The sequence below is a fragment of the Lytechinus pictus genome, chromosome 15, assembly GCF_037042905.1.
Source record: "Lytechinus pictus isolate F3 Inbred chromosome 15, Lp3.0, whole genome shotgun sequence".
Taxonomy (NCBI): domain Eukaryota; kingdom Metazoa; phylum Echinodermata; class Echinoidea; order Temnopleuroida; family Toxopneustidae; genus Lytechinus; species Lytechinus pictus.
Window position 1 is genome coordinate 9,246,303 of NC_087259.1, and position 26,052 is coordinate 9,272,354.

At 36.2% G+C, this 26,052-nt stretch overlaps 2 protein-coding genes across 2 annotated transcripts in view; both read right to left on the minus strand.

The window, feature by feature from the left end:
• LOC129277231 (A disintegrin and metalloproteinase with thrombospondin motifs 13-like) overlaps positions 1–11,077 on the minus strand; it is a 32,726-nt gene extending 21,649 nt beyond the window's left edge. Inside the window, exons 1-2 of the mRNA XM_064110252.1 lie at positions 9,936–11,077; positions 331–391 (exon numbers count right to left, since the gene is read on the minus strand). Coding sequence (XP_063966322.1) covers positions 331–391; positions 9,936–10,028 — 154 coding nt within the window. The 5' untranslated portion in view covers positions 10,029–11,077. The remainder of the gene's footprint in view (positions 1–330; positions 392–9,935) is intronic.
• Positions 11,078–18,102: 7,025 nt separating this feature from the next.
• LOC129278310 (uncharacterized) lies at positions 18,103–24,035 on the minus strand. Its single transcript, XM_054914510.2, has 3 exons — positions 23,920–24,035; positions 21,659–21,777; positions 18,103–20,391 (listed from the first exon to the last, which is right to left on the minus strand). Exons 1-3 carry the CDS (start codon positions 24,031–24,033, stop codon positions 20,199–20,201), a joined length of 426 nt encoding a protein of 141 aa, XP_054770485.1. The 5' UTR covers positions 24,034–24,035; the 3' UTR covers positions 18,103–20,198.
• Positions 24,036–26,052: the final 2,017 nt, after the last annotated feature.

Here is a 26,052-nt window from a genome sequence, read left to right on the forward strand (position 1 = left end):
GCTAATTGCAATTAGCCATTAATGCATGCAAACTTATACAAGTTGCGTAATTGTTAATTAGATCATATTGATATTAAAAAAAGTTTCTTTAGAAAATGGGTACACTAAACATATTTCTTTTTTAATTCCCTCCCCTTTTTTATTGGGGGGGGGGGGGCGGAGGGAGGTTGATCTATGCCTAAATGGTATATCCATATCTTATGTAAATATTTTAATACGCTTTAGATGCATCGAACTTGTTTTGTGAAAATGATACACTATGCAGTGCATTTAATCAAGTTTATATTATCTGAAAAGGATGTCAGATGCTGAGTTACGCCACGATCTTACCTATATACTTGTCCTCTTTTCCAATGTAATTACCCAACTCTTCATGATTGAGGAAGGAACTCTGTGAAAAATAAAAGATAACCAAAGGGAATCAAATGGATACTGAACATTCTAAAATACACACAGTGGTATAGAAAAAACTTAAATATCTTGTAGTATACTATACATGTATAGAAGCTAAAATAAATTTGGTGGTAATTTATAAAAAAATTATAAATTACCACCAAACTTATTTTAGCTTCTTAATAACATCGCATCTAGTAATCAGATATACGATATAAATAGTTTAAATCCCTCTTGTAGTGTCTTTATAGACTTGATGTCAATTTTGATGTTTGTCAATCAAATTGGCCCTGTAGTCTCCAATGAAAATGCATTTAATTGATTCATTAATCAATTAATCAATTTATATATTTGTATATTTATTTATTCATTCATTCATTCATTTTTCGTATTCAAACAAGCGGGAATGTGTACTAATGACTCATCACTTTACTTTATCCATCTTATACTATGAGTACTCGAAGAGTGCCATACTTGTACTTGGGAAGTACAATTTCGCAGAAGTAGGGCTCTTTTTTAAGATACATTTTACGAGTCTTTTATCTGACTATTGCTAATCATTCTCCTTTTTTTATCAGAAAATGAATTCACACTTAGCAGTATAGTAATATGATTGCAGTCGTCAAATGAAGTTAAAGTAAGTTCATAAGTTCATTTTATTTGTCTTCCAACTTTGAGTTTGAATACATGACAAACATATAAGTGTGTATGAAACAATGAGCAGAGTACATGATAAAACAGGTATATATATAAAACAGAGTATGCAGAAAACATTGTTTTTAAATACATTATACAGCTTAAGACAGAAAAGAAATAATTTTAAAGGAAGACGAGGAGACCTAAGTGAAGCAATGCTTGTAAATTAAGGTTCCTCATTACGAATTCAAAGCACATTGGATAAACAACAAAGAAATGGCAATATAATATAATATGATAACTAAAGAGAGAGGAGGGGAGAGAAGACGGACACATTTATGTACAAAAGGGACAAAAAAGGGGACATGAGGACCACTGGCGTAAATCCGTGTTGATGGGAGGGGGGGATGACTGAAATATTTTGGCATTTTTTTCCAATCATGTTTTTAGATATGCAAGGAATTGCCATTGATATGTCCATGGTGGCGTACCGTGGGTCACGGCATGGGGGGGGGGGGGCACCAGCAAAAATTTTGAATCACTGAGTGAGTGCGCTCAGTTGCCAGTTATACTGACCTAATAGAGACATTTTAAGGACAATGTCATTAAATTGATATGTATCTCACTGATCAAATAATGCGAGCGCGAAGCGCGAGCTGAAATTTTTTCATATTCACACCTAAAAAGGGACATTGTAATCAAATTTGTGTAATCATGATAGGTACCTGTCTCGCTAAACAATGCGAGCGCGAAGCGCTAGCTGAAAATTTAGATAATTCAGACCTGAAGTGGGGCATTCTAAGGTTTTTTTGTAAGAATTAACTAGGACCATACGTATTTCATTAACCAAATGATGCGAGCGCGAAGCGCGAGCTGAAATTTTTTGATATTCAGATCAGAAGGGACATTTTAAGGACTGATTTTATAGGAATTTATGAAAAGCAGACATATCTCACCAATCCACTAATGCGAACGTAATCACGGACATGAAATGTTTCATATATACGAAGACCTTAACATGGGGCAATCACTTTTTGAGTCGTGAAAAAGAAGCATATGTCACTACATAAAACAATGATAACTCAAGTGCTAGGAAATATATTTGGTTTATATTGACTTGAAAACGGGATGTTTTAGTACAACAGGATTATATATTACGTTAAACAGACAATGCGAGCACCAGGAACAATGAAGACGTAGGCCCTGGGCAAATTATGTTTCATAAAGTTATGATAAATATGTTTCTTATGTAATGTAACATAACATAATTATAATATAATATAACATTATAATGAATAATATTTTCTTCTTTCCCACTACATTTCTCTTCCTTTCTCCCTCTTTTCTCCTTTCCCCTTTCCCCGTTTTGTTTTTTTGGTCAGCCGATGGGGGGGGGGGGGATGTGCCCCCCATGCCCCCCGTAGTTACGCCGATGTATGTCCATATGGCAAATATCCCTCCAATATTATTATCTTTTTACCCCATGATGGTTTAATGGTTTTATTAGAGATTACATTAAAAAAATGTTGACATTCCATCTTAATCCCTTCCCAAAGACCCCAACATTGATGAATTGGAAGAAACAGGGGTTTCTCTTCAATGTTATAATAAGGACATAAGTATTTCGTTTGGAAATGGTGAACTGGCTCTTTATTTGCATTTTATGATTCAATAATATTGTTTTATTTGTTAAGCGGTATTTTAGGAAGAATTTTCACCAATAAAACAATTATCTCTTGTGATTTTTTTTTCATTTCTTTCGTAAAAAGTGGGGGGGGGGGGGTGTTTGTACAGGCCATCCCCCCCTCCTCGAAAAGTGGGGGGATATATCCCCCCATCCCCCCGGGATTTACGCCAGTGATGAGGACAGAGACCAGCCAGGCCCGGGAAGGGGGGGTGAAACGTATTGATAATTTAGCATTAACTGATAAATAACAAACGAAAAATAGGCTTTACGAATGAACTCTTTATAATGATAAAAGTTTTTTTGTACACGTAGGTTTAATAAAGCTCTGTACCAGGTCAAAGCCTCACACTGGCCACACCATTACTGGAAATCCGTAAATTTCGGACAAAGTTAGTCCCGTTTTTTGGGGTCAAATCCCTGATCAACAAAAGAAGCCATTACGTTGTCTCAAGATTTACAAAGCTCAAGATGATATTTATACTCTTAAAGGGGAATCCAGCCATGGTTATAATATGTTGTGTTTGGAAGGAGAAATATAGATAAAACAGAATGGTGAAAGTTTGAAAGAAATCGGACAAGCAATAAAAAGGTTATGGCTGTTTTATAATTGAGATCTCTAAGACTTTGTCGATTTCAAATTGGCAACTGGGTAAGTAAATTATGACAAGAGGCAAGGACAACTTTCCCATAGGCCATGTACTTTATTATCAGTGGTTTGTGGTTTTCTCCCAAGTACCCATTCCCCTGGGGCTGTAATCTAAATATAGCCTAGGTAGTATATTGTTGTATGTCCTCATGAAAGAAAAATATAATTTGAAGTAAAAAATTTGAAAAAATATGTAATTTTAGTCATTTTATGTATTGGAGTACATGGAAGAATAGTCCTTGCCTTACATCACTTTGACATCACATTTGTTGCCAAATTGAAATCTCCATAGATATAGTGATAACCAATATTCACAACTTTTAAAAATTCATAACTTTCTTATTGTTAGTCCGATATTGTTCAAACTTTCACCTATCAACTTGTCTGATTTTCCTTTTTCCTCTAAAGGCAAGTTTTTATTTGGGTTGGATTCCCCTTTAAAATAGTTGGGCAAAAACAACCCTGGGAAACGTACTGTCCACACAACTATTTCTGCCTAAATTGGGTAATAAAAAACTAATAATTGGGTAATGAATATGCTCAATTGGATAATAATTGCCAAGAATATATATTTTTTACCAACATACATTACCCAACACAGTATGTTGCCCAACATTTTAAGTGTGTAGACATGAGATATAGGAGCCTAAACACATCTGCAATAAGGCTTGTACAAAGTATATATCCGCCTCGAAAGCCGGGATTGTTACCCGAATTTCCCATATACGATCATCTTGCGTCTGTAGGCTGCCACACTTTAGTGAGTGTGGTGTAAAGATATTAAAATTCATATCAGGGAGAACATTTCCCGTCCAGTTAAAAAGACTTCTTCAAAGGCCTGTTATGTGTCATTGTAAAGTTTTACGTTGGTTGGTTGGTGTTGGAGTTAAGTTGGCGCTCTTCAATCTGGTAGATTATCTGCGCCAGGCCGTATTCCCCTGTCATGTATTTATAGTTAGCTCATAAAGCCTTGAGTATCCCTGCATGGAGCTATCAACAAATAGCTCCATGATCCCTGTGTTAATTTTGGGGCATTATTATTATCATTCGTTTTATTATCACTATAATGTCATTTGGTAATTTCAACCGTTTTTATTGTTATTATTATTATCAATTTAATTTTCGCTGTATTTTTACGTGCACATTTTTTTAATAATTTCGTTATTTTTCTTTCATTTACGTGTTGTGTCTTACTATGGTGTCCATGATATGAACAGTGTTACTCAATACGAGAAAAAAAATAAACTAGGGACATCTTTTTCAGAATTAATCAATATTCACCGTTGTGAAGAAGAAAAAGTTCATTCACCGTGTTGTTGTGGCTGTGTTCGTGAAGCTCGTGCCATTTAAACCTTGAATACAGATAATCCCCTTTGGAAGAAGAATAGGGGCATGCGTTGCCCCGATTTGGATACACGTGCAGAGGGTTGAACAAAAGCAAAGTGGAGTTGGCAATCTTGTTTACACCCCTGTGTCTTTCTCGTCGCAGTCTCAAGAAAAACCCTTTTCAATGACAACTGCGAATCTATGAATAACAATGACGGACAAAGCTGGTTAGGATAGGCAGAGAGCCGGTCCATTATATTCTTGTCACATGAAGTGTATTTTGAAGGATAACAGTCGTACCCATGAATACAAACATTAAATATTATTTCATTTATTTATTTATCACACATATTTAAAAAGGGTTGCCCAATCAGCAGAAACACTGGATTTCATTGGGGTCCTTTGTAAAAATACATTGTAAAATATACATGAAAATACCCGCAAAGATGTATATCAGCCCAGTACAGACAAAGATGATAAAACAAGACTTGAATTATTATACATAGTGTACAGCAATATGTTACAAAGTAAAAAAAACAAATGTCAACATTTAGTAACCTTAGGAAATTGAGCAAAACCAAAAAGGTGAATAAATAAAATGCATGACAAACAGCAATAAATACATACATGGAAATACTGCTCGATATCAAAATGTGTCAAAAACTAGGTTGTAAATTGAAGTTTGAATTAATAAAAAAGTGTGGAAATTCCCTTGATTAACATTAATTTTGTTGAAATAAAAAAATATACTGAGCACACAAACATGATAATTACGTGTAATATTTGTGTAGCATTTTGTCATATTCAAATTGCCATTATGCGTAAATGTATAGTATATTTATGAATATATAAATGTGAGAAATTATACATGTGCAACACCTTGGGCAACTTTTTGTTATTTGAGTAAGTTGTGAAAGAAATGAATGAAGAGAACAATAGCATTATTTAGAATTATCTAAATATTTAGAATTGATATGTCAGTGCATTTGAGTCGTCTTTTTTTCTTATATATACTTCATTTAGAAGATTCATGGGTTTTCATTCCATGGCTTCAACGAAAATACCTATCCATGTACTCGCTTTAGGCCGCATTTTATTTTGTTTTCTTATCCAACCAACACTAAGCTTAATTCCTGTTTGTCACGACCTGTAAGTGCATTATAAATTAAAATCGGTCATTGGCTCTTTTTGGAGCTAAATGAGTGGTATCAAATCATCAAATCACTGTCGTACATATAAGGGGGGGGGGGGGGGGTGTTGGGAGCCATGGACCCCAATTTTTTTACGATCAAGAAAATAAAAGGAGAACAAGACAAAATAAAGGACAGGAAAAGGTGTGAAATATTGTTTCTTCATATCTTTTAAAAATATCTTGTTAAAATCTATCGCAATATTACATTTTGTATTGAAAAATATCAAAAGTTTTGCTTGCTCGCTTCGCTCGTTTTTGGAAATTGTTGGGTCACTGCGCCACTGAAACAATTCACCTATCAACACCAGTAAAATGTTCACACCCCACGTGATTTAAATTAAAACGAGATATCTACACCGGGGTTATTTTTATTGAATGGAATTTGAATTTGAATAAATTGAATCTGATACCCACGTTACACGACGCAATATTTTGAAGGTAAAGACGCGTGTAGATTATTCAATTACAGAACTATGATGAAACAAACATGATATATTTCTTTAAAATCTCAATTCAAGTCATCATTTAACCCAAGGAAGCGTCGACTAATGCAATACATCTATTATTGTCGCCCTCATGCTTATATCTCAGTCACATTTGATCTACGGCGGCCGTACGCAAGTCGAAAACAGCCGTTGTATTCATTTTTATTCAAACCACCTATATGTAGCTGGTACAAATATGCTAAAACGGCTGTTTTCGACTGGTCGTATGGCCGGCGTAGAGCAAATGTGGCCGAGGTATTACCGTTTACCCTGGGGGCACCGTATCGAAGGGATCTTGTACATATATACTTTGTAATATTTACATGTTACCTGGCCCATCTTAAGATCAGGTGCGATTTTGTCACGGGTTTACAATGCATTAGTCATAACCATTGAAATCGTTTTGTCACTTAAAATGCGGAGTGACAGTATTGTTTACGAAAATGTAAGGGTTTTACAGACTGACCCAAACCCTTATTATGTTGGGAATGTGTCGCACTTTCAAATAGAAAAGAGAATACAATGATCGTACATTATCTGGAAGGAAACAATACTGATTAATAATTTCAAAGAAAATAAAACGTATATATAAACGAAGAGGAAAAGTTGGAGGGAAATAAGTCAAGGTTGTTGGGTTTTGGGGTAAGCCTCTCCGTCTCAACATTTTTTATATATATAGGACTCAACTGAACTAAGTCTTTTCTGTATTCAGTTCCTAATTTCCTCCTTAAATTCGAGTTTTATAACGCTTCTTTGTCTGTTGTAATATATTTGACTTTGTCATGTTATTTTGTGATATTTTGTAAATGTGAAGTGTGAATAATAAACATATATATATACATCTAATCTAAGCACACGGTTACGATACGAATCCCGGATATGATGCTCACTCTGGAAGGAGAATAGTGTAGATATCTTTATAATTGACAACAAGGAAATACGGGACAAGAATATCCTTCGAATTAAATAGTGCGAGGCAATTTAAAAAATATAACGGAGAAACCCCTCCCATTTGCCTCACGAGAAGTATATCAAGGATAAACGTGTACAAGGAAGGAGTATGGTGACCTTATAAATTAAAACCATTATGTCTGAGTGATCTTCTTTTGTAAGAGGGAAATGATGCAATATTATTCATCCTTGACTTGCAGTAATTATCAAGACGTGATGAAAATAGTACATATGATTGATTTAGAGATTGATTGATTTCATGTCGTGTTATGCTAAACGCAAAGAAAAATTGCATAGTCATGATGAGAGGGTGAAGTTATATGATGCCGCTCCGAGACGTATATCATCATTTGTGATTGATACATGTCTGTTAAAACTTAAAAACACATCAGGGGAAAATGACGTCCCCCCCAAAACCCCGCTTCAGATAAGTTAGGAAAATCATTTTTAAGCTGATGGTGTGACTACCTGTTTTAGAATTAAATTGTAATCAAATCCAATGATTGGCTTTTTACTTGGTTGGTCGTTCTCATGATGCTATTAGGAAAATTTAAAGAAGTCATTTGTTTCCGATCTCTGTCTTAAAGTTGTATTATGGATGGAAAACCTGATTGCAAATGTTCTGGTTGGCATGATTGATCCAGACACATTGATTGTAACTTATGGGTGTTCCACATGAGACGGGTTCCACATAGGGAAATATGGAAAAATGGGAGAAAGCTACCTTACGATATGGACAATAGCAGAGCACTTCGGTGCTATAAATTATAATTAGTGATATCTTTTGCACCATTGTCGAGGACGTGACGACGTTCCATGGACACCAATTACAGTAATCCATGTATATGCCTTATTATTCTTCGAGACAGTGAATGGTCCCAAATGCCCACGTACACTTCGATCAGAAAGATGTCATACTCTCTAAAATCGAAGGGGACAAAGGATCGTACCTGTTGCAAAACACAGCTTTATCGATGGATCATATTGAAATCCTTATAAAGAAAGCATCTCATGCGATCGCATTAATCGCTCTCTTGCGCAAACCTTGGTCCATTCATCCCCATTTACGTCTGTCCCTGTCTTTTATCCGTTATGTATTTTGATCCACGGTTCATTTTCCCCAAGACAATTTTTGTTTCGTTTTTTTTCTTTTAGAAAATTATTATCAATCTATAGTTTTTATTGTCATCATTTATATGTATGTATTTATTCAATCATTTATTCCATTTGCCTATACATGTATATTGTTTTTCTCATAAAGCCGTATTTATTTTGATCATTTCTATTCTCATTAAAAATTGTATTCATCATTTCTTCTTCTTCTTCTCCTTCTACTTCTTCATATTCTTATAATAGTTGTTATCATTTGGGATATCACCGATGTAGATCATGATTCACTTTGTTATCTGCGCACCTGCATTTATGTCCTCGTATACTACCAGACGCTCAGACCCAGAATTCCTTTCATAGTTAATTTGATTGTACCAATCCACGAAACACTGTTTTCTTCACGATATATCGATTTCTTCTCGGCGTGACTCATATGATAATGAAACTGTTTAGACACGTTCGAGAAGAGGGTGAAAATTCACTCTTTTCTTCCCATGGAAAGTTCGAAAAACAAAACTGATGTCACCATATTGACCACCGAAGTCACTGGAGGAAGAGTGCAGAAAAACAGAAGATTCCCTCAGATTGTACCTCAAATTTTACTGCGATCTTTCTTCTTGAAACTGTACGTGTAGAAATATTTCATGCGTTTTAACCGTATGTTTTCCTTAAGAGCAAAAAAACAACAACACTTTTACTCAGTCAATACCTGATACACTGTGACACGGTGCTTGAATGTTCCCGATGACCCTTGCTCCACTAGTTGCGAAAGGCCATTTTTATCTTATGTATTATAGTCTGCTGTGTAAACCCTTCACTCGAGTTAAGGGTCTAAATGAGCAGCCTATCAATGCCTTGTGTAATGAAGGCCCTCTCGCTGAATTGAAACAATACGTTTTGTATGTGCTAGTCTTTTCGTGGAGACCCACTTGTTGATCAACGTTTCATTCAGGGTCTGTGGCTGCAGACTAGATGTATTTTATGAACATAAATGAATTAAGCATCGTTTTTGTAAGTCAACTGACTTATCCCTGATATCTTAAGTCATTCACCCGATATGTGAACGGTTGAGATCGTTCGTGGACAATTAAAACGAAAGTGAAATACATGTACTAGGATCATGATGATAATAAAGAAAGGAAATCGATGTTTGGAAGAGAACCAACAAACAGAAGGAGCTTGTTCTTATTATTTAGGGATAACCCAAAAGAGAACGTAGAAACTTAAGAGGTTCACAGGGGGAAAGTTTGCTCAGAGAGAGAGAGAGAGAGAGAGAGAGAGAGATGGGGGGGGGGGGGGGGTTATTGATACCAAAATCAAACATCAATAGGTTACCTCTATGACTATGCGGGATTGCCCAAATGAAATATGTAAACATGCACACTGATCGATCGTTGCTGGTGCGTTCATTTTAACTGTGGTGAAAGTGCGCATGCAGGCGTAGACATGTCAATCAATATACACGAAAGGATCGAGCCTTACAAGTGAAGTTTTCTGAATTTGACTCACCTTGTGACACAACACGAAGCCCACGAAGGAGAGGATGATCGTTGCTAGGAAATTTGCCTGAAGTAGAGAAGCCATCCTAAGAACTATTACCATATTATGGAACTAAATGACGGCAGCATCTATCAGTTGCACTATGTCAACAAAATATAATGTTATTAATTGCTGGCTACTTCTGTGATATCAATTTTTCTAAAAATAGAAGTTGAATTCAGACGCTCTCCCTTATTCAGTTTGGCCCTCGAGAGATATCGTAGATGTGCCGTGTTCCTTCACTGTTGTCAATGTTGAAATGTGGTGTAGTTCCCCCTTTCCATCATTTTGATCTTCAGGGCCAGGGCTTCATTCATATACCGGTAGGCGATTTCTGGCCGCTTATTTCGAGGCCGAGGTGAGATTGCAATTGTATGCTGTAGATAAAGTATGTACTGAAAGAAATCACTAGAGGGTCATTTTATTTGGATAACAGATATTGCGAATCCTAGGTCATTCCACAATGCGCGTATCCAGTCATAACAAATGCCGTCCCTGACCAAAGAGGCTTAACAATACTTGACCTAGCGCCAAGTTATCGAAAGCAATGTCCTAAAATGCGAAGATTTTTTTTATTCACCAATTCACAGGAGATATTGCATTTAATGTAAAATACGAAGTGCATCTATTCCCATGGGTGCTGCCCAAGAGGTTTCCAAAGACTGTTGCCCGGCATTGCATGGTATCAAAGTAAGTACTGCGTTGTGATGTCTCGAGAATTCATAGCACTTCCTCCTTCGAGACTGTCCTAAACCTGTCTGGGGCCTGTCTCCCATTTCGTCCAGTGCTCACGGTTTCTCGATCTCACGCTCACTAGACCGTGGAGACCCAGACGAGAGACTCGCCTTCGGATAAAGACCGAGCCTCGTGCTAGTCCTATAACTGTTTTTAATCCAGATCAGATCATCCAAAAGCCTGGTCTTGCTTCACTGGACCATTCATGAAGTCTCCCATAAAATCGCTGATACATTTTCCAAAAGGCATAGACCTGTTAAAAACTGCATCGTTTACGAAACATGTTTCCAAATAAAATTAAATAACTTCTTCTCATTCATCGTTCTTCCCCTATTATTGCCACCTCCATCATTATCACTCTCATCTACTACAACCATACCATAATACACGTTAATTTTCAATTTACTGATAACACATTTTTTTTTTTTTTTTTTTTTTTTTGGGGGGGGGGGGGGGTCACACATCCACTTCATGCTGCTACAATCCAGATATTTTAGTTGCTTTTGAAAATTCATAAACTTTGTCGTCCGGCGCGAATATATCACAACTGGGTAGATTATATTGATTAAGCAATCATGTTTTTCCCATCTGCAGGATTTAATTATTATTAAGTTGCAAAAAGAGCACCTTTTCGAACGTGTTAAAACGCGCGAATGGTCCAGTGCTACAAAATGGCCGTTTAAAATATTGGTAATGCAAGAAGGGCGTTTCCCAAATTATCGGTACAATGAATGAAATATCCATACTCGGAATTTTGTGAACAAGTAGGGGGGGGGGGGCTCTTATACCACTCGTCATGTCAAACAATGAAGTTGCAGTCTGCGTGAGCCTATATACTCGCATCTTATCACATTAAATATGTTTAAACCACGGATGATCTATATTGGACCAAGTCATTATCATAACAAAAGACTAACATCTTGAACAGTTGAACAAAGGACATGTGAGTTGTTATTGTCTCTGCTCGCGGTGTTCCATTGATTGAACAGCTAATCCATTACGAACCGTGTGCTGGATCATGTTAATAATGTTGATGATCGTTTTGTTATAATTTTTTTTCTCTTTTTTGTTGAGTACATATACTTTGTTAGCGGGGTAGAAACCATCTCGGGCACCGATTCATTAAACTTGTCATCAAAGATAAAGCCTTGAATTCGAAGACAAATTTGCTTTTTTTTGCTCTGCGTTACTTTAACGTCAACTTGGAACATTACCTTACGCCTTTCCATCTACACACAAACACGAACACACGCATATATCACACAAACATATATATATATAGAGAGAGAGAGAGAGAGAGAGAGAGGGGGGGGGAGGAAGAGAGAGGGAATAATGGTATAGGCGTGGCTTTAATCAAGGTTGCAACAGCTACCCTCCCTTTCAGGATTTGCAGAAGCTCTTCCACTAATTTATTCTTTCACGTACACACGCACACACACTCGTATATTTAGTATATATTATATTCATATTTATATGTATAACATGAGCGTCTGTCTTATTTTACTGGTTATAAACACAACGTCGATAACCTACGTGTTTTAGTTTTTTTTACTCTGGAAAAAGTAATTTCGTTTGGGAACCAAACACAATTATAAAAACGGAATCGAAACTATTTTAAGCGACATTATCTTAACATGAAAAAGTGAAAATCGAAAATATAAGATGAATCCGATGGGAAATATAACCAAACATGCTCTGTCTTTCGTCACTACAGCAAACTAGGGCCAGTCAGAATTAAACAAGATAGCGTTTTCATCAGGGCAACTTTCTTTCAAATTTAAATTGATAGAGAGTTTCCCCGGGGAAAAGTTACTATTCCACGAGTTTTCATTTACCCATCGTTTTTTGCAAGATCTCCGAAAGGCATTATATGTTTGTATGATATACGCCTAAGTCTGATTCTCATAGACAAAAAGTGCAAAGGCGCTAGATTTGAATTTAAAATACATCCAGAATGGTCCCGAATCCCTCCCGAATTTTCTCGCATTCGGAGAGGGAGAACATAATACTCCCGAATCCTTCCGAATACGTGTACTCTGATTCGGGGAGCTTCCGAATAGGTTCCGAATCCACATAATCCATCCGAGTCAGGCCGTATTCTGGCAGAATCGGTCCAAATGTTTTCGGGAGAATTAGGGTTTGGTGTAACCCTGGCTTTAACAGATAAGCCTAGATGAACTTTTATATGAAGACAAAATTGAGTCGGATCAGGCACGAATTATTTTACACCCTGAAATGATTATAATAAAAAATCAAATGACAAAGGAAAGACTTTACACTTAGAATGGTCCAATATGGCTCCTTTTTGTACAAACAAGGTATGTTACCCTCGCTTCTGAGAAATATTTGCGAATTTATCCTGAGAGCCTATTCATCTTCATAGAATAAACAGATTTACAAACTACAATCGCACGGAACACAAGCGTGGAGTCAGTCAGAGAGCATTGTTGACAGAGTTTTTCTAAGGGTGATTCAGAATGGAAGTTATATATCCTAAAAAAAAATAAAAAATAAGGACGGGATACATTTTCGTCGACACTAGGTTGAACTATTGATTGGCGTTTGCGCGCATGAAATCACTTTCTCTTTTCAAGGATTCATCTTGGGGATGAGCATTGGCTCAGACCACTCTTGTTCATCCAAGTGTTAAATCACAGCTCATCAAAACTTAAGTCACAAGAGAACAACCTCTTGACCGATTTCATTTCTATCCACTGAGAGCACATTTTCGGTTTTTAAACCGCTTACTTTTTTATTACTTTGGTTAAAATAACAATTATTATGCCTGAAATCACACTAACCATAAAATCATAATAAGAGAAAACGGAATAACAGTGAAATAAAATGAAACGTATGTCCATCCTAGCTCCTCCAACATGTCATAATTTGTATGACCCGAATTGTGAAAGGCTATTAATACGGAAATAATTGGATCATTGATATTTTGTTATGCTAACTTGTTGTATTATTAAAATTAATTATTTGAGTCATGAGAGGTCGTAGGATATCACAAACGGCTGTCCAAAGAAAGTTGTGCGCGGGTGAATACTCATATGTCTAAAGCGCGCCCTCAATAGAGTTTTGACCAAAATTCGCCCTAGGAAGCGTGGGGAAGTGTTGATGGTGTACGAGTGTCGTATGATTGTTATTCGAATATAAAATTAGCGTATTTTAGTATCGATTTCGCAGACGCTTTTTGCAACGTTCACATTTTGTTAAAAATGGCCGTCAACTACAGTGGACAGATTAGAGGTCATTGTCGGAAGTGGGTGGCCCGGACAACACATCGTCTGATGATTCGGACCGGATAAAAATGCAAATAATTATGTCGTTTGTCTAGAGTCTAGGACGACTCTGCTATTTTGATTCACCGAATTTAGACAAAGGCTGCTATATTACGAATTGCTTTCGAGAAAGGTTTCTTTGCGTAAAAGAAAGCGTCTGTGAAGTAATTGCTTAAATGACCAATTAAGTGATGAAAAGAGTGTGTGTATGTGAGTGAGAGAGAGAGAGAGGAAATGAGGAGGGCGGTGTGTGACAGAAGGGCAGAACAAGGGAATATACTTGTGTATGATTAAGTATCGACAGTCAATCAGCTTTGATAGCAAGGTATACTGAATTGTCTGAGAAACAAAGAGAGAGGGAGAGAGAGAGGGGGGAGAGATGGAGAGAGAAGTAATCACACTTGTCCGGCTGTCAATTTGGAGCAAAACGTCGTATCAGTTACATGAAGAAATCCACATCCGTACTAAAAATACTTTAGTTGTTAAACCGAATACATAAAACAGACATGAAATTGTCCTAGATTCTACTTCAGAACAGTTTCTCTTATTTGATTGAAATTCGAGCGCATCAGTATTTTATTGATGCCCCCGCTCGGCAAACACGAATTAAAAAGTTTAATTGGACCCTGTCATTCGGATATTTTGGTGGGACTTCTCAATTAACTGACAATGGATGGATTGGTTACAAAAATGGCCTACATTTAGATGACGGTATATTAAGTTGTCTACCCTAAGTTGGTTTATTTCTATCTTCTTAAATTTTGTAAACGCATAAAACAAATTCATAAAACGAACGCCGGAAATGGGGTCAAATGTTTTAATTGGGAATGTGTAAAGTATCAAAACACATAATCTAAATGTACATGTTTATATGAGATGAGCGAAAAATATGCACTCTTTGAATGACCATTATTATACCATCACAGTATTTACGAACATTCCAAAATTTATATAATTTCAGCGGAAACTATTTAATCGTTAATATTCACAGTCAAAATATCGATGACGACAACATAATGTAATGAAGTTTTTCACAGAAAACGGCGTCATGCAGATGCTGTTCCTCAATATCATCATCATCATCATCATCATCATCGCCATCATCATCATCATCCCCATCGTCATAATAACCATCATCGTCATCATCATCACCATCATCACCATCATCACCATCATCATCATAGCCATTATCATTCTAATTACTATCACACCATTACCACCACCGTATTAAAAATATACCATTTTTACCATCACAATCGTCAATAATTCAGTATTTCATTTTGAAATGTATTGAATATTCTGCTGTAAAATAACAATTCCAGATTCGCTGCTTTCAAGTCGCTTTCTCATCATTCCTTTTTTTGGAGGGAAGGGGGTGGTACTGTGAAGGGGCGATCGGTACACTCTTAAAAATGTTGGGCAACATACTGTCCACACAACGATACAAATTGGTTAAAACCTTGTCCAGTTCTGGGTAGTTTTAAACCAATAATGTTGGGTGAAAACTACGCAGTATTGGTTGAAAACTACCCAATGTTGGATAATTTTTAAACCAATTGTTGTGTGGACAGTATGTTGTCAAACATTTTAAGAGTGTATTATGGGTCTGTTTGCTGTTCAAACGAATTTAAACCAAAGTAGTACACGGAAAAGAAAAATCCAGTGTTGATTTACCACCATCCCGGAATCTATATCCACACCAGAGAAGTGTTGAAACAACACCAGTGTGGAATCAAACCGATGGTGTTTTAATACTAATTGGTGTTGTATAAACACCTATCAGTGTTAGACCAAAGCCAAACTGGGGTTGTTTAACACTTTCGGGCCGGTGGTAAATCAACACGGGTGTTTTTGCAGTGTAGGGTTGTGAAATTTCAGTGCCAGCGGCACGTTTAGACTTGAGCTTTATTAGCAGGATTAGTATCGTTAGTAGAACTAGGTGCAGAATTAGGTGTATTAGTAGTATCTGAATTATGTAAATGGATGTAACTAAACTGCTGTTGTCGTATGAGTTGAATGGTGGGAGTTTGTTTCGCAAAGTGATTTGATTAAATTCGTGCAATAAAACACAAGATTACAAGACATAATAATAAAAACAATAATAATCATGATAATAATTATGATAGTAGTAATAATAATTACCCAAGGTAGCCACTTCAGTTCCGAAAACTGCTCTCCAGCGGGCCCTGCTAATATTATTACCCCGGCTCATATTAGGAAATGTCCATCACATGCAAAATCAGAATAATAACAGAGTACTGGCCTCCGGTTTTTTTTTTCTCTGATGACAAGTGGATGAGGATCTGGGTTTCATGAAAAAAAAATGCTTCGATGGAAAATGTGCACGTTAGGCTCTGGCTGAACAGAAAACCTAACGTTCAAACCTAAATAAACCCTATTCCCTATCTTCACATTATTCTGAACCAAACACTCTATTCCAATCCTATCTCTCTAACCCTATGCCCTCTGAGATATTAAGACCAGAGCAAATGTCACCATGGATCTGGGATCCGTTTCATAAAGGACTTGTAACTGTTGTAACTTTGTCATTATGGCAACTACCGAGGTAACCTTGTTTCTGATTGGCTGCTGAGCCCTGTTACCACGGTAGTTCCCATTATGGCAAAGTTACAACAGTTGCAAGTCCTTTATAAAACGGGTCCCAGATTCTTGAAATGGCTGTTTCCAAAGGACAAGTCCACCCCAACAAAAAATTGATTTGAATAAAAAGAGATAAATCCAACAAGCAAAACACTGAACATTTCATCAAAATCGGATGTAAAATGAGAAAGTTATGACAATTTTAAGTTTTGCCTAATTTCACAAAATAGTTATATGTACATCCTGGTTGGTATGCAAATGATGGAACCGATGACATCACTCACTCACTATTTCCTTTGTATTTTATTTTATGAAATATTCTAATTTTCTCCCCATTGTCCTGTGAAACAAAGTTTTATTTCTCCCTGAACATGTGGAATCACCATTGTTTAACATTTTATGGATCAGTGAAATTGGTCCTTATTGTCAAATCTGTAAAAATTGAAATATTGTATAATTCATGCAATATAAAAACAAAAAAAATAGTGAGTGAGGGACATCATCAATTCTCTCATTTGCATGTGACTAAATTGTGTATATAACTACTTTGTGAAAAATAAGCGAAACTTTTAAATGTCATAACTTTCTTATTTTACATCCGATTTTTATGAAATTTTCAGCAATGTGCTTGCCTTATTTCTCTCTATTGATTCAACCCAACATTTTTCTGAGGTGGACTTGACCTTTAACATACACTTCCAAAAGACTCGGATATTATTATCCTGGCTTTAATATCATACTCTCTAAATGCAAACAAAAAGCTAATCTAGTCCCTAATCACACCCTTCTCAGAGTGAGATGAGAAACAGTTCCTGATCATGCTGATGGAGTGAGATTTCGGTCTTTCAAGAGTGTTTTTGGAGTGAAAATGTATATCTTTTTTACACTTTCACTCCAAAAGAGGTGAAAATTCACTCTTGAAAGACCGAAATCTCACTCCATCACGACTGGTCCATCGTCTCACTCTGAGGGAAGTGTCATTAGGGACCAGATTTTTGCGCAAGCATTTTTTAGGAATGAATCCGGTGAGTTCCTCTTTGCCTCATCTCGGTTTAGTGTATAACATAATGATAATAATAACGGTATATTTACCCAGGGTAGCCACTTCAGTTCCGAAAACTGTTCTCCCAGCGCGACCTGCTATTTTTATTACCCGGCTTAGCTAGGCTACCTATTCGGTGCACACAGCTTTTTGAGGATTACTTCCTGACGGTACACATTTACCTCATGTGGTTCGAGTGCAGCACACTGTTGATGAATTCCTTGCTGTAGGAAATTACGCCATGGCTGGGATTTGAACCCACGGCCCTCTGTTTCAAAGTCCGGAGACTAATCCACTGGGCCACGACGCTCCAGTGTAGCAGTGTGGATTGATCTCGTACTGAAGAAAATAAACACCATGGCTTGGATTCGAACCCTTAACCTTCTGATTGGAAGGTGTAAGCCAGAACCACCAAACCATAGGACACTTAGTCTGAATACAGTAGACAATATCAGGCTGAAGTTACTCAATACAATTGACGAAAATCTAACGTTTATTAATGCTTGTGAAACACTATACAAGACACATAAATCCAGAATAATTTAGTTCTGATCGACAATTTCTCATCTGAATCACAATGATTTACATATTTTCATATTAACCACATATTGCAACCCATAAATAAGCGAAAAGAGAACACCAATACTTTCGAGAGATATTGTTTTCCTAGAGAATACATCGCTATGATCGCGATGTTTTACGATAGAAGTTGATTTGTTAATCATGTCCTGAAATATAATGCAAAATTTTCACATTCTATTGTTTCATTAGCAATGATTCTTAGGTCAATGTCCTGGAAATGAAAATAACTAGCTGATATTGCTACATTCCACGATATTCTGTCAAGAACAGTGAATAAACTCGTGCGAATCACGTGATTGGATGTATCCACTAACTGAACAGCTTTCGATTATGCCACTTAATATAAATGCTAGCTGCGTAAAAAGAAGTGTAAAGATTCTATTTTTCCTCGCACCATTTTAAAACATGGTACACTTTAATTTCCAAGGATTTGAAATAAATCCAGACTGGCTGAGATTATTGACCAACCGAATATTACATATAGATTCCAACCTTGAGGATATAAATATATAGCTTCTGCTAAGAGGTCTGACATATCTTTAATTTAGATCTTTTGAGATTTAAAAGTTAATCCGTAGGATTAAAACGATTCCAATATTCGGCCGGTCACTATTCACAGCTGATCTGGATTTATTTTGAGTCCTTGAAATTGAAAGTATAACTATATCATTATGAAGATGAACAGGGACGGCGCTTAGCACCCAATAGAGAAAATCGGAAGGAGCTGTTTGGTCTCTTTTAATAAGTAGAAAAGGGGTGATAAAGGAGAATACAGAAGATAAGTAGGATGGAAATACAAATTCAAGTTAAAGAAACACATGGCTCCCCGATTTTTCATTTACAATGAACACTTATTCACGTTTGGCGTTCCTGGACGCTTTGGCATATCCTGGTGCATTCCGTATCCCACCTTTGATTTACATTCGGCATGTTAGGTGTACATGAACATGACCTCTGACAGAAAACACTCGATTTGATCGAAGTTCGTTAAAGAATAATATCCACCAGCTTCAGATGGCGTAATATACATGATACATGCTACTTGAGCAATACAAAAGGGCTACACTGCTACGTCTATTTACACTTGGAATTTGACTTGTTTGGTCGAGACTTCAACCGCAATTTTCTGGAACAAAGGGGCAAACGAGCAGAGTTGTCCTACACGTTTAATGGGTAAGATGTTTGACCTTACATACACCATGTACACTATCGAAATAAAATCAGAAATTAACCATACCGGCCCTGTATAAGGAAGCTTCCCGGGTACAGATGAGTGTATCAACATTTCACTCTTTCAAAAAGTTTGTAGTATATCAAAATGATCATTTTGTTTCAGCTACTTAATGGTTCCGCGACAGTGGTGCGTTCTTGAAACAAACCTACAATTAAAGGTTATATAAGAGAGAGCCTGGGAATGCATATAGTTATGAACCAAGAACAGTTATCGTAATCACGTCATCATGGTATGTTTGAAATTTTTAGAATATTTGTCGTAATTAGTTCTTGCAGACCGATGTCAGGTTGTCAAGAAAAAAAAGATGAAAGTGCTATAGGTGACAGACAGAACACATTTGGTGAACATGTTTTTTTTTTCACTCTGGCAAATATGTGTACATGAACGTGAACAAGCAATTAAGTAGAATTCTTACATTTAAGTCGATACTACTTGGGACAACGGCCGAAGAAATATAGTATCGTGGAAGAAAGTGGAAAAACACTTTTGTAAAACAATAGGAATGACAAATCGCATGAATAAGGTGATACAAGGAGATCTATTGCACATTTGCACTTTAATCATTTTAAGTCATATATTTACAGATCAGTGCAATACGTGGGAATTAGAAAACGATCAAAATGATAACATGGTAACAAAGAACTAAAGTGGAAAACCCAAAGAAAATAACGTTCTCTACAGCGTGCAAAGATTCTACAGGAGATCAAAATAGTGGAATATGAATTCAAGAGTTCATGATTTCTTTTTTGATTTGTCTAATTGTCATCATCTTCCAATTGCGGGAGAACTCTAAATCCTCGCTTCCAACCAGTTAAACAGGAGGATCCGCTGCAGCCGCTGTTGCTGAACTGGGACGTGGCCCATGCCGGGGCTCCTCGGGAGTTTATCCTGCTTGATCCGACGGGGGTCTCGAATCCTCGCTTCCAGGCATATCGGCACTTCTCACCACTGCATGAAAATAAATACATGGGAAGACGTGAGATTGCATGATATTTCAGTTTCTGTCAACGTACCATTTTGTTAACAAGTGAACAAGCTTTCGTCTAGACAAAGAGAGAACACGTTTTTTTTTTAGGGGGGGGGGGTTATTTTGTTTGTATTTGTTTTTGGTTTTGTTCAATATTTGAACAAATCTATTTATCTATTTTTATTTATTCTTTTATTATTATTACTATTATTATTTTTGTTGTTGGAGGGGGGGGGGGGTAATCGGGCGAGTAGGATTAACATGTGTGTTGAGTAATTATCGTATTATTCATTAACAGTATTTCCAATGATTGGTTTAATATATTTGATCTTATTTATAGCCCGCCTATGCAGTGTACACCAATCATATATATTTCACCCTCGAACCCTTCTGAATAACACTTTTTTTTATGAACGCCGAAAAGAAATTTAAATCCAAAGCAAGTAAGATAATTTCGAAAAAGATGATTGTGTAAAATATATGTGTAAATTCATTGCCCGAAGAGACGAATATCTTAACAAAACAGTTATGCTGTCTTGATTTGAAAAAAAATACCATTACGAGATCAAGATTACACAATATCTGATACATTCCTGACGAAACAATTTTTTCTTGCGCCGTCTTATTGTAATTACTATAGCGCCAGCTGTCGGCAAAATAACGAAAAATTGCGTAAAAATGTATAAAGTTTTGATCATCGGCTTCACAGCATGCTGTACTTCAGTATTGCTCCTCAAAGGTGTTCGTTATTCATGTCTCAGAAACTAGAGGATTATAAGGGTACGTGGCTAAGAATGAAAAGATACACATTGAAGTGAGCTATTATTGAATCTTGTTGAGGGTCTTAACCGTTTTCTTTTCTTTCTTTCGTTTTGTGTGTGTGTGTGTGGGGGGGGGGGGGGATAACAATTCAATTAAGTCCAAGCTAATTTATCCAGGCTACTCTGCCTATATTTCTTCTGACATGTTTTTTAAAAACTTTGTATTACCCCCTTCATGCCTACACTTCATTTTACTTTGCGAGTGTAATCTTTGCACCATACCATCATAGCTAACCGCTCTAACAGTGTGCCCCCAAAAATTGATAGTATTGAATAAATTGATAAATATATATAAATGTATTCATCCATTGATCAAATCGATAAAAAATAACTCAATCCCGGGTATATTACCATTATCTCTCACCTATGGACCTCATTTTGTTTACTATTTCAATTACTCTTTTTTATGGATAAAATGAATACTTACATGCATCGGTTTGTATTTCTAAGGGGGCTCCATGATCTGGTGTCGCGGTTGGCAAGGTAGTTTGAGAGAAGATATTGTAGATCAATTTGTTGATTTCTGGCATCAAGGGCATCAATAGGCTGTTGAATGGAAAATAATATATGATCATTGCAAATTTGTCTACGAAAGATGTAACCACTTGACATGTGGTAGCGCTTCCATTTGAAAGCCGCAGTATGTATACAGTTTTTTAAAACTAATTTGTCAAGCCTTCGTCATTTGATTTTTTTTTGCGGCGCCAATCACAGGTGGAACACAGTTCAAAGACCGAATGATCAAACTTCTATAGCCGCTTTTAACATGTTAAAGATAAAGACAAGGTAGGTTACCACTTTAATAAAGGGCGTTTGACATTGGCATCACTAGATGGAGATGTGTGGTTTTTTTATTATTTTTTTAAATTAAATCACATCATAAAGCTATGTTGCTTATATACCGATTTTATTGTCTTTGAACTATTTTTTAATCTTAATTCTTTATTTCATTTCTTATATTTTATTTTATTTGGTTTTATTTCATAAATTATTTATATATTACTTTAGTTTATTTTGCTATTACTTATTCATTATTCTTAATTTTTGTATTTCTGTTTACAATTTAATCTTTATTACTATTATTAATGTTATCGTTTATTATTATTTTTTTTTAGGGGGTGGGGATGGGGTCCGCCCGGTGAATGATTGTAACCATTGATTGATATAAGCCAATGAAAATAATGTTTGCCTGTGGAAATGTTCGCAAAATTCATACGATGACCGGCAAATATGTAGCTTCAGTGCCATTTGCATCACCAGACTTTACTTCCCCCATTACCCTAAGCCTTTAACTGTTGACCTATTGAAATAATGCCCATGATGTTTCCATGGTTATTTTGTATTTTTATTTGCATTGTGTGAGTTTTAGTTCGAGCTTAAAATTTCATGAAAATAAGAAGGTAATTTTATGCAAGCTTTAACATTACATGACGTTTCTTTGTGGGCCAAAAGGGACCAACACTTACATAGCGCCATCCTCTTTAAAACAATTAGGGGAATGCGCCTGACTTTTAAATGACTTGCATATTTGGGATGAATCTCAAAGAACGTGCTTGACACGACCCAAGAGATCCTCTCTAATACATTTCATCACCGTGTTTTCAACGGAAAATAGGTTAATGAGATTTGATGAATGCCGAATGAATGACAGGCTCTGCCTTGCTAAGGGAGCCCCTAGGAAAATTTGCCGAGAAGAACGGAGTATAATTGTGGTGGAAAGCATGTTCCTGGATTTGGCAGATAGGCTAGAACAAAGGAATGTGTATAAAGGTACTTGCAGTGATTTCCACTAACAAAACAAAATGCTTTCAGTGAATTGGATGCACGGATTCAATAGGTTGTAAGAACCTTGTCCAGAGCTCTTTGGTTAATTGGACGCCATTACTGGGATTTTTAATTAATTCAAGTCTTACATTAGCGTAAAAAGTAGGTCCTCATGTCTTGAATATTTGTACAATTCATGACCATTGGAATTCAAAGAATGTTCATATATTGGTTTCGATTTCTTGAGTAATAAAACAAAATAAAATAAAATGAACCATCACAAAATAACATCATTATTATTATTATTGTTATCGTTATTATTATCGGTATTATTATTATGATTTCAATCTTATCATAATTATTATAATGACCGTAAGTAGTAAATCTTCGCTGCGGGGAGGGGGGGGGGCAGGACTTGTAAAACTTTGCGGAAAAAATCGAAAGTGAGGGAGCGAAGCGACCGACCTTTATTTGGGGCGTTTATGCACTGTAAATGAATGATTTCGTTCCTACTTTTAGCATTTATGTATATTTTGTGAGAGTTTTCAGGATAAAATGTTAGTTTTCTAAATTTCGGGGGGGGGGGGGCTGCCCCCTGCCCCTCCCCCGCTGCGTACGGCCATGATGATGATGATGATGATTATCATTATTATCATCATCATCATTATTATTATTAGTAGTAGTACTAGTAGTAGCAGTAGTACTCTTGTTGTTGTGCTTTGTCATATTGTCATTATCATTACTGATTTAATATTAAAAATTAATTACCAATAGGGGGCGCCTCATATTGTGAACGGTTAAATCTGAAGTATTAATCAATGATAATATCTGTATGATTTACTAAATCTTTCATAGACTGGAGAGTAAGAATATCAGTCAAAATATATTACGTAATCAAAGGTAGAAAATGATTTTTCTTCATACCTGTTCATCATTCGTTATATCCATTCCATCATCTGCTAGCATACCAGGTAGTATGGCCAGTCCTACTAGGAAAATGGCTACTGCCAAGGGGAATGTTAGGGCGTTTGCGTACATGGTTCTGTAGTATTGGGGGATAGAAAAAAATAACAAAGTTAACATTTTTTTCGAATCAAAACTCTTATCGTTAATGGGTTGTAGTTGATGTAGCCTATGGCGAGTCCTGCAATAAAAATGGCTACGGCGAGTAAAGTGTTAGGGTGTTTGCATTAATGATTCTGTAATATTCTGGGATATTTAAAAATAGGAGGAAAAAGTAACAATCTTCGAAGAAAAACTCTTCTCTTTAGTGGGTTAAAGTGGAAAATACGTCTGGTTATTGTTTTTTTTATTATAAAACGAAATTGAGAGAATTCTCTGAACAAGCGTTTGACGAAGATCCTCCAATGAAATACCGTATGATCTTATGATTTTTAAAAATGTACTCCTCTGCTCACATTCGAGTAGTGTATATGTTGTGAACTAATTCTACCAAAAGCTATCCTTATACACTACAGGTTGCATACATTGTTCGGCTTTAAACTTACTCTAGCAGGGGTCTAGTAATGTTGAAGAAAACAAGATTAAATCTTAAAAGTGCCAAATGTGACTTCCCACCACAAACCAACAATAAGCTGCCTAAGATGAATTATGGGGTTTTGAGCTTAGAAAAACACATCCAAAGCACAAATATTATATATACTTTGTCAAAATCGATCAACAATACCACACAAAAGTAATTGGTTGAATGTACAAAAAATTAACTGAGAGCTTGAGAGAATATAAGAAAACAAGGTGTGAAGTTCGGGGTTCCCTCTTGTATAAAGTGTTCACATGTGCAATCTCGGTGAAACAGTCCGAAAAAAGTGATGTGATGGAAACTCTTTGAAGAAGAATTAATATCTTATTTTGTTTGGTAATTTTGAAGAAAAAATTACTATTTGACTTTTTGTAGAGTACTTTCCCTGGCGCATTATTGTTGGTTTCGGGGTTGGTTTTCGGAAATATTACGAGTGACAGATTAATCCAATGGTTCTTTCATCATCTGTAGTGTACAAACATCGGAGAAAAAAAATCCCAAATCCTGAACAAAATATTAACCCCAATTATATTTCCACGTTATCGAAATATTTACTGACATTGAATTTGACTTGTTTATTTAATGTACTTACAATTTATCACCATATTCTAACTGTTTAAGTTTTTAAGTTTTCTCTTGCATTGAACAAAATCTCTACCATCCTTTATTTCCTTCTCCGGTTACAACTGTATTCATATTAGAGAGGATTTTGTTCCACGAACAAATGAAGAGAATGATTTGATTTCATCCCTCCAATGATCGCATCTCCTCTCAAGAGACCTGTTCCGCGTCAAAATATTTCAAGCGACGCGAAAATCTCGCCATTGCTTTGCTTTTCTTAAGAGGGTTTCAAAATGGATCCAAGCACCCAGGGTGAAAACAAACATAATTGGTTTCCATAACTCCATAAGGCCGGACGCTCGGGGCTACATCAACGCAGCAAACGGAAGACCAGATGCACAGAAGGATCATTGGATATATACAAACAGATTTAGGTCTAATGCAGACGAAAATAATTATAGTTACTCTTCAAATGTTGGCACATCTATTTCTCGTATATCTCTAGCACAAAATATTGATAACGACCTCCGGGTATAGGTTTCCGATGAGAGTAGTCTTGAAAACCAAGGTTTTTAGCGGGACTAGGAATTTACATGCCTCGTCTCAGGAGCACCCTTACGGGTATTAGCTTATTCAAGGGGGGGGGGGGTCTAACAGGCGAAGTTTTACAAGAAGGACTAGCCACTGAAGTTTTACTTTCAGTTTTGCTGTATCTTGTTACACAAAAAACTTTGCGCAAGTCGTCCAAAAAGCCACAGTTTACGGGCATGTCGTATGAATTCCACTTTTCTAATATTTTTTTTTCAAATCCGTGGCTGTCTAGAATTTTCGCAAAAATACATTATCATCATTGTATGACAACGTTTTTATTTATTCGTCGTTAACGTATTTGCTACATGTAATGTGAACAAAAAATCTATAGAAAAAAGAATCATTTAATAAAAAAAAGGAAAAGT

Coding starts and splice junctions, on each gene's coding strand:
- LOC129278310 (XM_054914510.2), bottom strand. CDS start 24,033: ATGTACGCAAACGCCCTAACATTCCCCTTGGCAGTAGCCATTTTCCTA. Junction 21,778..23,919: donor ATATAACGAATGATGAACAG/GTATGAAGAAAA, acceptor TCCATTCAACAG/CCTATTGATGCCCTTGATGC. Junction 20,392..21,658: donor AGAAATACAAACCGATGCAT/GTAAGTATTCAT, acceptor ATTTTCATGCAG/TGGTGAGAAGTGCCGATATG.